This window comes from Euleptes europaea, chromosome 5 (assembly GCF_029931775.1).
Source record: "Euleptes europaea isolate rEulEur1 chromosome 5, rEulEur1.hap1, whole genome shotgun sequence".
NCBI lineage: Eukaryota > Metazoa > Chordata > Lepidosauria > Squamata > Sphaerodactylidae > Euleptes > Euleptes europaea.
The window spans coordinates 7814424-7828044 of record NC_079316.1 but is presented as its reverse complement, the minus strand read 5'-3'; the positions used below and the strand labels follow the sequence as shown (position 1 = coordinate 7828044).

The 13621-nt window shown below is 49.3% G+C and overlaps 1 protein-coding gene across 1 annotated transcript in view; it reads left to right on the top strand.

The window, feature by feature from the left end:
• PDE6D (phosphodiesterase 6D) overlaps positions 1–12922 on the top strand; it is a 40279-nt gene extending 27357 nt beyond the window's left edge. The window contains exons 2-5 of the mRNA XM_056850127.1: positions 3523–3611; positions 7488–7613; positions 10172–10277; positions 12790–12922. Coding sequence (XP_056706105.1) covers positions 3523–3611; positions 7488–7613; positions 10172–10277; positions 12790–12871 — 403 coding nt within the window. The 3' untranslated portion in view covers positions 12872–12922. The remainder of the gene's footprint in view (positions 1–3522; positions 3612–7487; positions 7614–10171; positions 10278–12789) is intronic.
• The last annotated feature ends 699 nt before the right edge of the window (positions 12923–13621 follow it).

Sequence of the window (13621 nt, the reverse complement as noted above, 5' to 3'; positions counted from 1 at the left end):
GCTTCTGAGATCTGACGAGTTCAGGCTAGCCTGGGCCATCCAGGTCAGGGCTGAACTGATAATACAAAAGATAAAAATGTAGTGGAGATTAAAAACTAGAATAAAGGGATAAAATCCTCCAAGGTACGCATAAAACAGTAGGGATTCTAATCATAGATTGGTTATTCCAGAGCCTTAAGTGCATTTTGTCTTATTTTAGTACATACAAATTAAAAACAATGCAGAATAACTGAGTATGGGTTAACGATAAGACCAAATTTAAAACCTAGTTTCGATCAAGCAATTGTAATAGCTGTTGTATGACCCATCCGGTGGACCAGGCCAGAACAACCTTCAAATAGAGAACTGTTCTCTATTTGCTCCCCAACATTTGAGACAACAATGATGGGGGAGAGAAGAAAAACCAGATGTGCCCACAGGCTCAAAGAGGTTGGGGATCCCTGGCGTATACAGTTTGAAAGGCCCTCTTTGGCCTTCCTCCTTTGGTTTGGAGCGGTGGACTCAGATCTGGAGAACCGGGTTTGATTCTTTGCTCCTCCACATGAGCGGTGGAGGCTAATCTGTTGAACCGGGTTGGATTCCCCACTCCGACCCATGAAGCCAGCTGGGTGACCTTGGGTTAGTCACAGTTCTCTCCAAACTCTTTCAGCCCCATCTACCTCTCAAGGTGTCTGTTGTGGGGAGATGAAGGGAAGGCGAATGTACTTTTGAGACTCCTTAAAGGCGGAGAAAATTAGGGTATAAAAACCAATTCTTCTTCCCTTCATGTTTCACACTACGACTCCCATGATCAACCAGCCAGTTTTGAGCCACCCAGCTTCATTTTCCAATAAGTTACACTAGCTACAAACAGAGCGAGCATGGTGTAGTGGATAAGAGCAGTGGTTTGGAGCAGTGATCTGAAGAACCGGGTTTGATTCCCCACTCCTCCACGTGTGTGGGGAAGGCTAATCTGGTGAACTGGATTTGTTTCCCCACTCCTACGCATGAAGCCAGCTGGGTGACCTTGGGCTAGTCACACTCTCTCAGCCTCACCTACCTCAAAGGGTGTCTGTTGTGGGGAGGGGAGGGGAAGGGAAGGAGATTGTAAGCTGGTTTGATTCTTCCTTAAGCGGTAGAGAAAGTCGGCATATAAAAACCAACTCTTCTTCTTCATCATATTTCTAATATTATGGATTCCTGTGTACGAAGCACGGTTTGCAGTAAGACTTTGCTGGCCCACTAGATAAGGGAATACAAACAAGGTGAAGCAATTCCAATTCAGTCCACCGTTCACCCTAATCTGCCTGGTTGAGGGATTGGCCGTGATATGACCTTTGACATCTCTAGACACCTTTTCCAAGTTGCGGGTGCTCATGCCGTTGGGTTTCTTCCCTCCCCTCCGATCCCTGGTTCTTGGAGCGGTCTCCTTTCTTGACTCCAGGTTTGGTCCTTCTCCAGTCTCCTCCAAAAACTTCCTCCAGACGGGATGCTCATGTTTGAGCTGTGTTAAGGTGGCTTCTCGCCGCCCTTCTCGTTCTTCCCTGCAGGTCTCCTCTGCTTGTTCTGCGGATAAGGCTGTTTCTATTTCAGTCCTGTCTTTCTCCTGCTCAGATGGCAGAACGGTTAAGCCAATTAAACGCGCTAGGAGGCAACCATGCATGCGAGTCCAGTCCCGGCATTGCTAGTAGCTGCGTTATCTGGCTTGTCTTAGCGCCGGAGACTTTTTCCAACTTGGTTAAGCTGCTAACTAGATCTGTTTCAGGCAGCTGCTCTGCCTGCCGTTCTGGGATTCTTGCTCTGTCTCCCTTCCCTAAATAGAAACCAAAGGGGTTGAGCTAAACACTATCTAATAGAGTAACCAATAAATATATATTTTTATTATACAGTGAGGGGGGAAAGTATTTGATCCCCTGCTAAATTTGCCCGTTTGCCCTCTGACGAAGAAATGACCAGTCCATAATTTTAATGGTAGGTTTGTTGTAGCTGTGAGAGACAGAATAACAACAGGAAAACCCCCAGAAACCCAGAAGACAAAAGTCAGAGATTGATGTGCATTATAATGAGGGAAATAAGTATTTGATCCCCTATCAACCAGCCAGATCCTAACCCTAACCCTCAACCTCCTTGTAGCTGTGAGAGACAGAATAACCCCCAGAAACCCAGAAGACAAAAGTCAGAGATTGATGTGCATTATAATGAGTGAAATAAGTATTTGATCCCCCATCAACCAGCCAGATCCTAACCCTAACCCTCAACCTCCCTCGGTCTGGGGCTCCATGCAAGATCTCATCTCGTGGAGTTGCAATGATCATGAGAACGGTGATGAACCAGAACCACACGGGGGGAACTTGTCAATGATCTCAGGGCAGCTAGGACCATAGTCACCATGAAAACAGTTGGTAACACACTACGCCATAAAGGACTGAGATCTTGCAGAGCCCGCAAGGTCCCCTTGCTCAAGACAGCACATGTACAGGCCCGTCTGCAGTTTGCCAATGCACATCTGAATGACCCAGAGGAGAACTGGGTGTCATCTGTGTTTTGGAGGGAGATTGGAACCTTTCAAGTTGTTGTTGGGAACTTCAGGCAGCTTCAGGTAATCTTTGCCCTACTTTGGGTTGTAGGGTAAGAACATAAGAGTAGCCCTTCGGGATCAGACCAATGAGGGTCCATCCTGTCTTGTACTCTGTCTTTCACCGTTCCTCTGGAAGGCCAAACAAACAGGACATAGATGCCAAGGCCTTAAGAAGAGAACATAAGAACATCAGAAGAGCCCTGCTGGATCAGACCAGTGAGGGTCCATCCAGTCCCGCATCCTGTCTCACAGTGGCCAACCAGTTCCTCTGGAGGTCCAGCAACAGGGCATAGAGGCCGAGGCCTTCAGAAGAACATCAGAAGAGCCCTGCTGAATCAGAGCTGTGGTCCATCTAGTCCAGCATCTTTTCTCACACAGTGGCCAGCCAGTTGCTCTGGAGGTCCAACAACAGGGCACAGAGGCCGAGGCCTTCCCCTGATGTTGCCTCCAGGCACTGGGATCCAGAGGGTTTACAGCATCTGAAGGTGGTGGTTCCCTTTAGTCACCAAGCTAGCCAATCTCATCAGATCTCGGAAGCTAAGCATGCTCAGCCTTGGATAGTACTTGGACGGGAGACCGCTAGGGAAGTCTAGGGAGGCTATGCAGTGGTAGGCAATGGCAAACCACCTCTGAACGTCTCTTGCCTTGAAAACCCTACGGGGTCACCGTCAGTTGGCTGTGACCTGACGGCCTTTTCCTCCACCACCATCTTCATCATCACCTGTCAAGGTGCCCTCCAAAAGTCAAAGGCATCCGTGGTACAAGAGAGTAGAATATCGCTGTGAATTGCAATCATAGGCCATGTCTTCGTGCAGAGAGACATCCGTGCAGTGAACTCGGTTGAGGTTTTCATCAGCCTTTTTAACAACTGATGTGTTTGACTGGATTGGATTGGGTTGGGCCAAGAAATGTAGTGGGTGGAGTTAAGAGACACCATCTGTCTTCCTTAACCACTTTGCAAACAGAAATTGGATGAATCTCCGGGATGCAGAAACAGGGAAGATTCTCTGGCAAGGGACAGAAGATCTCTCCGTCCCAGGAGTAGAACATGAAGGTATTTCTGGGCCTTTACTTGGTGACGGGCAATTGTGGGAGAGGGACTGGCCTGTGCTGTCAGCCTTATTCAGGGCTGCCTGATGTGTGGTAGATGGTGGTTTGTCAAGATGGTGGTTTGTCACTGTTGGTGTACGTAACATTTTAGCATAGGCAAAAATGACATTCTCTGCCTGCAGTGAGCTTACATTCTAACCGCCCATTCCTCACCTTTCGGCGGCTGGGGATGGCGTGGCCGAGGCGCCTCCGGACCCGTTTCTGGCTGCCGAACTTTTGCCCCATTGAGAACAGCGAGGCTGTGCCTGCAGAAAAAGCAGTCGCAGCAAGGTCGTTCTCCTTGCCGGCGTGCCGGGCTGAAAGGGAGACCGGTGTCCTGGCCTCCCCACTGGCGTCAGGGCCACTCTGCACAGCGTAAGTCGCCCCGGCGCAGGGGCCCCCCGACGCCAGCACAGCCCCTTTTAGGCCTCTTAAGGACTTTTGTCCTTGGAGGTCAGGAATGGGCTGTAAATTTCCACAGTGCAGGCGATCTAAGAAAAGGAGGTATGGGAGCTGCAGCAGATATGAACCAATGCAATTTTGTGTATGTTGAACCAGCAGTGGCGCTGCTGAGGCCTGTGAGTAATCCCTGCATGCTGGCTCAAAAGGTCCAGTTTTTGGATCCATCCGGATACTGGATGTCCGGATAAGGGATGCTCAACTGAAGCGACCGAGGTCAAGATTTCCTCACAGGGTGTCATGGCTGAGCGTGGACTGGGCCCCAGTCTCTCTGGATCAAGTCCAGCATTCTAGCCACTGTTCCAGGGTGGCCAGAAATGTGTAGTTATTTTACTTTATTTATAATTCTTTCTTTTCACGCTGAGATTCAAGGCAGGTTATAGGGTATAGAACACACTAGAACAGGGGTCCCCAAACCATTTGGAGCAGGGGTGTCAAACGCAATTATTACGAGGGCCAGATATGACATAAACGTCACCTGGTCAGTCCGTGCCTCCCCAGCCCAGATCGAGAGTGGAGGAGGGCGGCTGCCTCGGCAGGCTGGATAAGAGTTCTTAAGGGGCTGGATCCGGCCCACAGTCCTTATGTTCGACACCCCTGCTTTAGAGCCTGTGGTCACCATTGGAATTTTGAGAGGGGGCAGAGAGCGCCCCCCAAAAATGTAGCTGCTGCAGGAGGCGGAGCTCTAGGAAGTGGATTGCAGTCCACCAGCGAACTGCTGGCCAACTTTAGCAGACCACCTAGCAGCTGCTGGCTGCAGGGATTCTTGCAAGGTGTGATGGATCAAGTGGATCCTGATCTAATCCGTCAGGACACTCCTTGCCTTCTTTAAGAAGAGTGTATTTACATACAAGGAATGACTATTTGATCAGGGGGAAGAAGAGCTGATCCATTAACTAGCGGTCAGGGGTTTTTGAAGCATTAACTTTTGTTAAAATAACAACAGAAAACTCTAATCTTTAACTTGCTGTTTATGTGAATGACAGAAACAAATGCATTTAGTACTATTGTGAAATTAATTTTGTTTTAAACAGTAGCGATTGTTGGAACTCTTAATAACGCTCCGGTAGGTTTTCTGTGACTGTGAATGATTTCACTGAACGCTTCCTCCTTGGCTTTTGTTCTGCGAGGTCAACCAAATTAATTTTTAAATTAAATCAAAGCAGAAATAAAGCAAAGCAACAGCACTTCTTGGAAAAAAGCAAAGTTTTGAAAGCATTTTTGAGATGGCTGCCGGGATCGCAAGTGGGACAGCAGGAGGCGTTTGGCAAGGAAGAAGAAGAGTTGGGTTTTATATGCCGACTTTCTCTACCACTTAAGGAAGAATCAAACTGGCTTACAATCACCTTCCCCTCCCCACAACAGATACCATGTGAAGTAGGTGGGGCTGAGAGAGCTCTAAGAGAGCTGTGACTAGCCCACGGTCACCCAGCTGGCTTCACATGTAGTAGTGAGGAAACCAACCCAATACTCCAGATTAGAGTTTGCCACTCCTGTGGAGGAGTGGGGAATCAAACCCGGTTCTCTAGATTACAGCCCACTGCTCCAAACCACTGCTCTTAACCACTACGCCACGCTGGCTCTCCACCGGGACTGTCCCTGAGCGATGCAAGGCAAATGAAACCACTGTCCCGTCCTTACTAGCAAAGGGAGCTCCCGTCCTGTAAGGAAATTAAGGAGGGGAGGTCACTCTCTCCGATTCTGGCGTTCTTGGCATTGTGGAAGCGCTTGGCTGTGGTCAGCTGGCCATATTTGACATGTCAATAGCCCCATATATCATTCCTGTTCAATTCAGATTTAGTTACGCCTTGACTGTTAAGAGGTCCCGAGGGTCCGCTTTTCCTCTTTTAATGAGATACCTCGGTGGACTTTGGGGGCCCTGGGAGAACAAGTTAGGCAGCACCCTGCTGCAGGCAGCTCATCCTGGCGCTACGCTTCGCAGGCAGCGGGGAGAGTCGGATTCTCTTGCCTGGCCTCTAGCGGTTTCTTCTCCCCGTCTCTTAACGCAGCAGGTCTTTAGCCGATCGTGCCCGAGAGCATCCCTGGGCGCGACTGGGAAATGCCAAGCCAGATGGAGGGAAATGCTCCGACAAGCCATTAATCTGGCTTTTTGCTTCTTTTATCAAGATCCACTTTAGCCTTCGGCTCTCTTTGCTCTTTTGCCCTCCCGCGCTTTTTGCAGAAAATCGCTGGGCTCCTAACCTGCTTAGCAATTGACGTGGGGGGTTGTTAAAAGGCTGGGGGAAAATGTCATTAAAGCCTGCAGAATGGACTCAGCAAACTAAGATAATTCGATAACGTCCCTGCTGAGCGGGAAGGGTTACGTGCTGAATAACTCCCTTGCCAGTCCTTTTTCTCACATTTTCTGGAATCGTAGGGTCTCTGGCTCCTTCGCCCGCTCTTCTCTGCGCAGCCTGATTTAGAATCATAGAATCACAGAGTTGGAAGGGACCATACAGCATCCCCGACAGGTGTATGTCCAGCCTCTGCTTAAAGATCGCCAGTGACGGGGAGCTCACCACCTCCCGAGGTAGCTGATTCCACTGCCGAACTACTCTTACTGTAAAATTTTTTTTCCTAATATCCAGCCAGTACCTTTCTGCCTGCAATTTAAACCCATTATTGCGAGTCCTATCCTCTGCTGCCAACTGTAACACCTCCTTGCTCTCCTGTAAGTGACAGCCCTTCAAATACTTAGAGAGCAGCTTCAGTATCTGATCTTTACAGTGTGGGTATACGCTGGTCTTGCAAACTGATCAAGCATTCCTATTGTGGTGGACTTGAGGGGCACTGTGCCAGTCTGTTCCGGCCAAGAAGTTTCAACAGTTGAAAGCCTGCCCGCTACTGACTCTCCTCGTATTCAGAAAGGCTCATGCCAACACTGCATTTCGCTGCCTGCTTCATGGGCTCTTGATAGATTCCTTATAGGGAACACCATTGAGGGTGAGGATCCAGCGTGGTGTGGTGGTTTGGAGCGGTGGACTCTAATCTGGAGAACTGGGTTTGATTCCCCGCTCCTCCACATGAGTGGCAGAGGCTAATCTGGGTGAACAGGGGTGGTTTCCCCACTCCAGCACATGAAACCAGCTGGGTGACCTTGGGCTAGTCACACTCGCTCAGCTCCACCTACCTCACACGGTATCAGTTGTGGGGAGGGGAAGGTAAGGTAATTTGTAAGCCAGTTTGAGTGTGCCTTAAGTGGTAGAGAAAGTCGGCATATAAAAACCAACTCTTCTTCTAGGTGATTGACTTTTTCCAAGCCTGCCAAACTTTGACAGGGGCCTCTCCTGCATCCCCCACCCCCCATGCTTTAAATCGTTTCGCAGGGCTTGTCTTATTCCTCCGAGTAATAATTAAACCTCTTTTCTCTCCTCTCCGCTAGCTCGAGTCCCTAAGAAAATCTTGAAATGTAAAGCTGTCTCCCGGGAGCTCAACTTCTCCTCGTCAGAACAGATGGAGAAATTCCGCCTGGAGCAGAAAGTGTATTTCAAAGGACAGTGTCTAGAAGGTACCATTTGGGTCTGTGGGCAGCTCTGCGGTGGGGGCAGGTGATGGTTGGTGCGATGGGCTTGGGTGAGAGGATGGTGGCAGGTTGTTGCTTAGCTTGAAATGTACTGTGGCTAATAGCGGGACCCTGTTTTTGGAGCGAGTCATCAGCTTACAGGAGTGAATATTCCGGTCTCCACCAAATTGGAGCACCAAGACCTGTTCCTCGTATACGATTTACCTGGTGTCATGGTCCAGCCTGCGCTCCACAGTACTGAGGACTCCTTGGAGGAGCAGGAGGGGCCCTGAGTGGCTGGCCCAAGGCTGTCAGCAGAGGGCCTGCAGGAAGACCAGACCCAGGAACTCTCAGAGATGCAGCCACTGGGCAGAACAGAGGCACCTCCTGCACCAGAGGCAGCAGCCCCAGCCCCTGGTCCCATCCCTCCAGGGTCACCAGCCCCGTGGAAGGGCGCCGCAGAAGACTGCGCACGGAGATGCGGGAACTCCGGCGCAGCGCGAGATTGGCTGCCCGGTATAAGCTACATCAAATCAAGCCTGAACTGACCCTAGAAGCTAAAATGACTAAACTGAGCTATCGTATTTTGGTCATATTATGAGAAGACAAGAGTCACTGGAAAAGACAGTCATGCTAGGAAAAGTTGAAGGCAGCAGGAAAAGAGGAAGACCCAACAAGAGAAGCCATAGCTCTCAGTTTGCAAGATCTGAACAAGGCTGTCAAAGACAGGACATTTTGGAGGACTTTTATTGATAGGGTCGCCATGAGTTGGAAGCGACTTGACGGCACGTAACATACACATAAGCTACATGGGGGAAGCTCAGATGAAAGAGTGTTGGCAGGATGGTTCCTAGAGGCAGGCGTCAGCTATAAATCTCCCGGGAAGGAGTTGCAGGGCGTTGCTGCAACTTGTTTGCCACACGTGTAACCGGCTGACCCCGTTGTGATCGACTCCTGAATTTACCTGGCCTTAGACTGATAACCGACTATGGCAACTCCTCTGGCTCCCTGTTGACCTCGAACTGTTTGACTTCGCTTGTGAATTCCCCAGCCCTGTTCCTGAGAGACAAGGTACCCTGAGTCCGGCCGCTGATAAGCCAGCTAGAACACCTGTTTAGTGAATAAAGACCTTTATGGAGGGAAAGAACCAGGTCCCTTGGGAGGGGCTGTGACTCAGTGGTAGAGCATCTGCTCAGCGTGCAGAAGGTCCCAGGTTCAATCCCTGGCATCTCCAGTTAAGAATCAGGTTGTAGGTTACGTGAAAGACCTCAGCCCGAAACCCTGGAAAGCTGCTGCCAGTCTGAGCAGACAATACTGGTTCTGATGGACCGATCTAGCAGTGGCTAGGTGGCCATCTGTCAACAATGTTGATTCTATGACCTTAGGCAGATCGTGAGAGGGAGGGCATCTTGGCCATCTTCTGGGCATGGAGTAGGGGGTCATTGGAGGTGTGTGTGTGAGGTAGTTGTGAGTTTCCTGCATTGTGCAGGGGGTTGGACTAGATGAACCTGGTGGTCCCTTCCAACTCTATAATTCTGTGATGGTCTGATCCACTGTTGATGTGTCCCTGCCACCAAGAAAATTGAACATGAATCGGGGGAGAGAGACTGCAACTGGACAAGGGCAAGACTCAGTCCACCAAAGTTTCAAGCCCATGAGCGGGTTCCCCAAATTTTACTTGTGGTTTTCACCGATTCTGCTCCTTCCCTCCAGTTTAGAAGGGGAAGGGAGGCAGGCTGGAGGCAGGCTAAGCTTCGGAGGTGCTCAGAAGCAGCCAGGCTCTGCTGGGGCAGGCGGTAGCCGGATCAAAAGATACGGTTGCCTCTGGCAACCTCTTTCCTTCATGCTTGCCCATAAAGCATCCTTTGCTAGCCTACTTGTACGTCACATCATTAGCTTATTTATTTGTTTGTTGGATTTATATCCCGCCCTCTATCCCAGCCAAAGCCGGGCTCAGGGCAGGTCACAGAAACAACGTATCATACAAATTATTTAAAAAACATTAATTCCATACATATTAATTAAAGTCAGCAATATACAGTTTAAAATCAATCATAATCAATATTTTTGATTGATTTGATTTTTAGGCCACCCTTTCCTGGCCAAGCCAGGCTCAGAGCAGCTCACAACCTTTTAAAAACATCTAAAAACAATCCATAATTACATAAGAAACACAACAGTAAAATCAAGTGCTCTTTCTCTAACAGCAGCACATTACAGATAGCACGCACACATACAAGGATTCAAAGACCATTCATATCCCCACTTCATAAAAATTGTACCCTCTCAACTTGAAATTCTACAAGCACTTATCTAAACAGATGCCGCTAAAAGTGGCACACGGGGTCCTGGCCAACGCGGAAAGGACAGCCAGGCTCCCCCCACTATGCATTGTGCAAATAAATGCTTCGTTGTTGGGGAGGATAGTCCTGGGAGCTGCTGAATGCCCTCTGGGCTGTACGGCATGGTCTTAAACACAGAGGGGTGCTAGGTGGATGCTAAGGTGGGAAAGGAGGGGGGAACTTGTCTGCTCTAACGCCTCTCCCCCATTCCTCTCTTTGCAGAATGGTTCTTCGAGTTCGGCTTTGTGATCCCCAACTCCACAAATACCTGGCAGTCCTTGATAGAGGCCGCTCCGGAGTCACAGATGATGCCCGCGAATGTCCTAACGTGAGTTGCTCTATGTGAAACCCCTGGCAAAGAGGGGCTGCGTAGAATGGGGCGGGGAGGCTAAATGCTTTGACATTACAGCTTAACCAAACCACAGTTTGAGAGTTTCACCAGGTGCTGCACATATGCATTCAGCCTTAAGGCCTAGAAACGTGATTCTTAAAAACCAACGAAACCCAGCATTGAGGATGACACTTTAGGAAATGTTCCAAGCATTATCTGGTAATCCATACAAGGTAGCCCAGCATTATTGTCCACTATATTGTGGCATTGGGGATGGATGAGAGAATTAGTGGCCTGTCCAAGGTCACCGAGTGAGTTCATGGCTTAGGTGACGTTTGAATTGGCGCTGTTCCATCTCATGCTCTTCAGTCCTTTCACTATGCCAGATTTTTAGAAGTTCCCCGGTTCCATTTCTGACATCTCCAGTTAAAAGGATTAGGTCGTAGGTGATGTGAAAGACTTCTGCTTAAGATCCTGGAAAGCTGCTGCCAGTCTGACTAGATAATACTGACCCAGAAGAGGAAAAAGAGTTGGTTTTTATATGCCGACTTTCTCTATCCCTTAAGGAAGAATCAAACCGGCTTCCGATCCCCTTCACTTCCCTTCCCCACAACAGACACCCTGTAAGGTAGGTGGGGCTGAGAGAGCTGTGACTAGCCTAAGGTCACCCAGCTGGCTTCGTGTGTAGGAGTGGGGAAACAAATCCAGTTTATCAGATTAGCCTACGCCGCTCATCTGGAGGAGTGGGGAATCAAACCCGGTTCTCCAGATCAGAGTCCACCGCTCTAAACCAACACTCTTAACCACTGCACCATTCTGGCAACTTCATGTGTATGTGTTTATAATTTTGAGAATACTAAATAAATGCTCTGACCTGGATAGCCTGGGATAGCCTGATCTCGTCAGATCTCAAAAGCTAAGCAGGGTCGGCCCGGGTTAGTACTTGGATGGGAGACCGCCGAGGAAGTCCAATGTTGCTATGCAGAGGCAGGCGAGGGCAAACCCACCTCCATTTGTCTCCTGCCTTGTAAACCCTACGGGGTTGCCATAAATCATCTGCGACTTGGCAGCGCTTGCCACCACCAAATAAATGCTCATGTGCTGAATACCACACTCTGTACTGTGTGCTCCGTTGCAGAATACACAACAGCCCAAAGTTTCTTCAGTCAGGGCTGTCATTGAGATACAGAGCCGCTCCCAGCCTCACCGGCTTAACCTCACCTCTCTGCGGCAATATTGATTGCAACTGTGGTAGTGTTAGAGCCCGCTTGCTTTCGGAAGATAGAAAGGAGACGCCGAGGGGTTTCCTTGATGCTCGCACCCGGTGGCATGCCTTGTAACATGAGTCCCAGCTGGCAGGTACAACTTGAATGCCTGGAGGGAAGAGAACGCAGTTCCCGGCTGCTCCCTGGAGCCATTACTGAGGCACTGAAAGAGTCAGTGCCAGGGGATCCGGTCCCGATACTGAAGAATTTGCCCAAATAATCTGTGGAATTGCTGTGTGGATTCAAAAACCATAGAGTTGGAAGGTGCCATAGAGGCCATCTAGTCCAACCCACTGCTTAATGCAGGATCAGCCTAGAGCATCCCTGACAAGTTCTTGTCCAGCCTCAGCTTGAAGACCACCAGAGAGGGGGAGCTCACCACCTCCCTAGGTAGCCAATTCAACTGTTGAACAACTCTTACTGTAAAAATTTCCCCTAATATCCAGCCGGTACCCTTCCTCCCGCAATTTAAACCCATTATTGTAAGTCCTGTCCTCTGCTGCCAACAGGAGCAGCTCCCTGCCCCCCTCTAAGTGGCACCCTCTGACTCAAAGTGCAGTTCAGTACCAACTGCCTCATCTCCCAGCACACTTGGGAACCTCACAGTAGTGATGGCTGTGCAGAATTCGATGTTGTATCAACCAAGGCATAACATCCAAATCACAAGATGTCACAGTCCCACGGTACACCAAATCGGTCAGGCTGCACCTGGAGTCCTCTGTGCAATTCTGGAGGCCTCGCTTCCAAAAGGATGTGGACAGAATGGAGCGGGTGCAGAGAAGAGAGACGAGGATGATCAGAGGCCTGGAGACCGAGCCCTACGAGGAGAGGCTGAGGGAGTTGGGAATTCTCAGTCTGGAGAAGAGGAGGTCGAGGGGGGACATAGTGGCTCTCTTAGAGGAGGGCAGGGAGCTGTTCCTGTTGGCAACAGAGGACAGGACTAGCAATAATAGGTTTGAATTTCAGGCGGAAAGGTACCGGCTGGACATTAGGAAGACATCTTTTACAGTGAGAGATGTTCAGCAGTGAAATGGGCTGCCTAGGGAGGTAGTGAGCTCCCCCTCACTGGCAGTCTTCAAGATGAGGCTGGACAAGCATTTCTCAGGGATGCTCTGATCCTGCATAGATGGCCTCTATGGTCCCTTCCAACTCTATGATTCTCTGTGCCTTCTCCAGCTAGTCTGCCGTCAACCCTGCTCCGGTTCTTCTCTGATCTCCTCCCCTTCTTTTTCCCCCCTCTGCAGCGGAAACGTTATCATAGAAACCAAGTTTTTCGACGACGACCTCCTTGTAAGCACTTCCAGAGTAAGACTGTTCTACGTTTGAGAGAAGGCCCCGGGGGTGGGGGGGAGAGAGAGAAGACGCCTGGTTTAGTTTCCCACCCTTCCCCTTCGTCTGGTTCCTGGCGCAGCAGAATCCCCCCACCCCATCCAAAAGCATCCAGCGGAAGACGGTTCCTTTAGGCGGTGACCCCGGGGGCCTGCTTGGCATGATGTCTGCCCGTCCTCCGTTTTCCTCCTCCTCCTGACCAGATGGAGGAGTCTGAGCGGCCTGCTGTACCACCATTTGCTCAGGATTTTATGGGGAGGGGCTGTCGAGGACCGAGTTTCTAAAACACGGGCACATGGTCATGAAGGATCAAGACTGTAAATTGTGTTTAGTTGGTTTGTTTTTTAAATCCTTTGGCTGTCTCGGAATCTTAGTAACTAGATTCCTCTTTATTTTCATTTTTTTGGCAGGCTTTACATTTTCTTGATTTTCCCATTTTTTTTAGTTAACTCTCTGGTACTTACTCATAATTCCTCTTCCTGTCTCTTCTCTCTTTTTTTGTAAAAGAAAAAATCATTTCATCTCATTTCTGATTTCTGCATAACTGGTTCCAATGTCAACCCCTGCCCCCCCCGTTAAACTTGTAAAATAGACTTGATATTATTACATAATGTAATTTAAAATAAATTTCTGAATTAAAAAAAGCAAATGTTCCTACCACTCAAAGTCCAGGTGAGTTCTTATCCGTGGTTTTTCTTCTTGTTGGGAGGGGGGGAACACCTCTGGGCTGATTCTCAGGTTAAATCC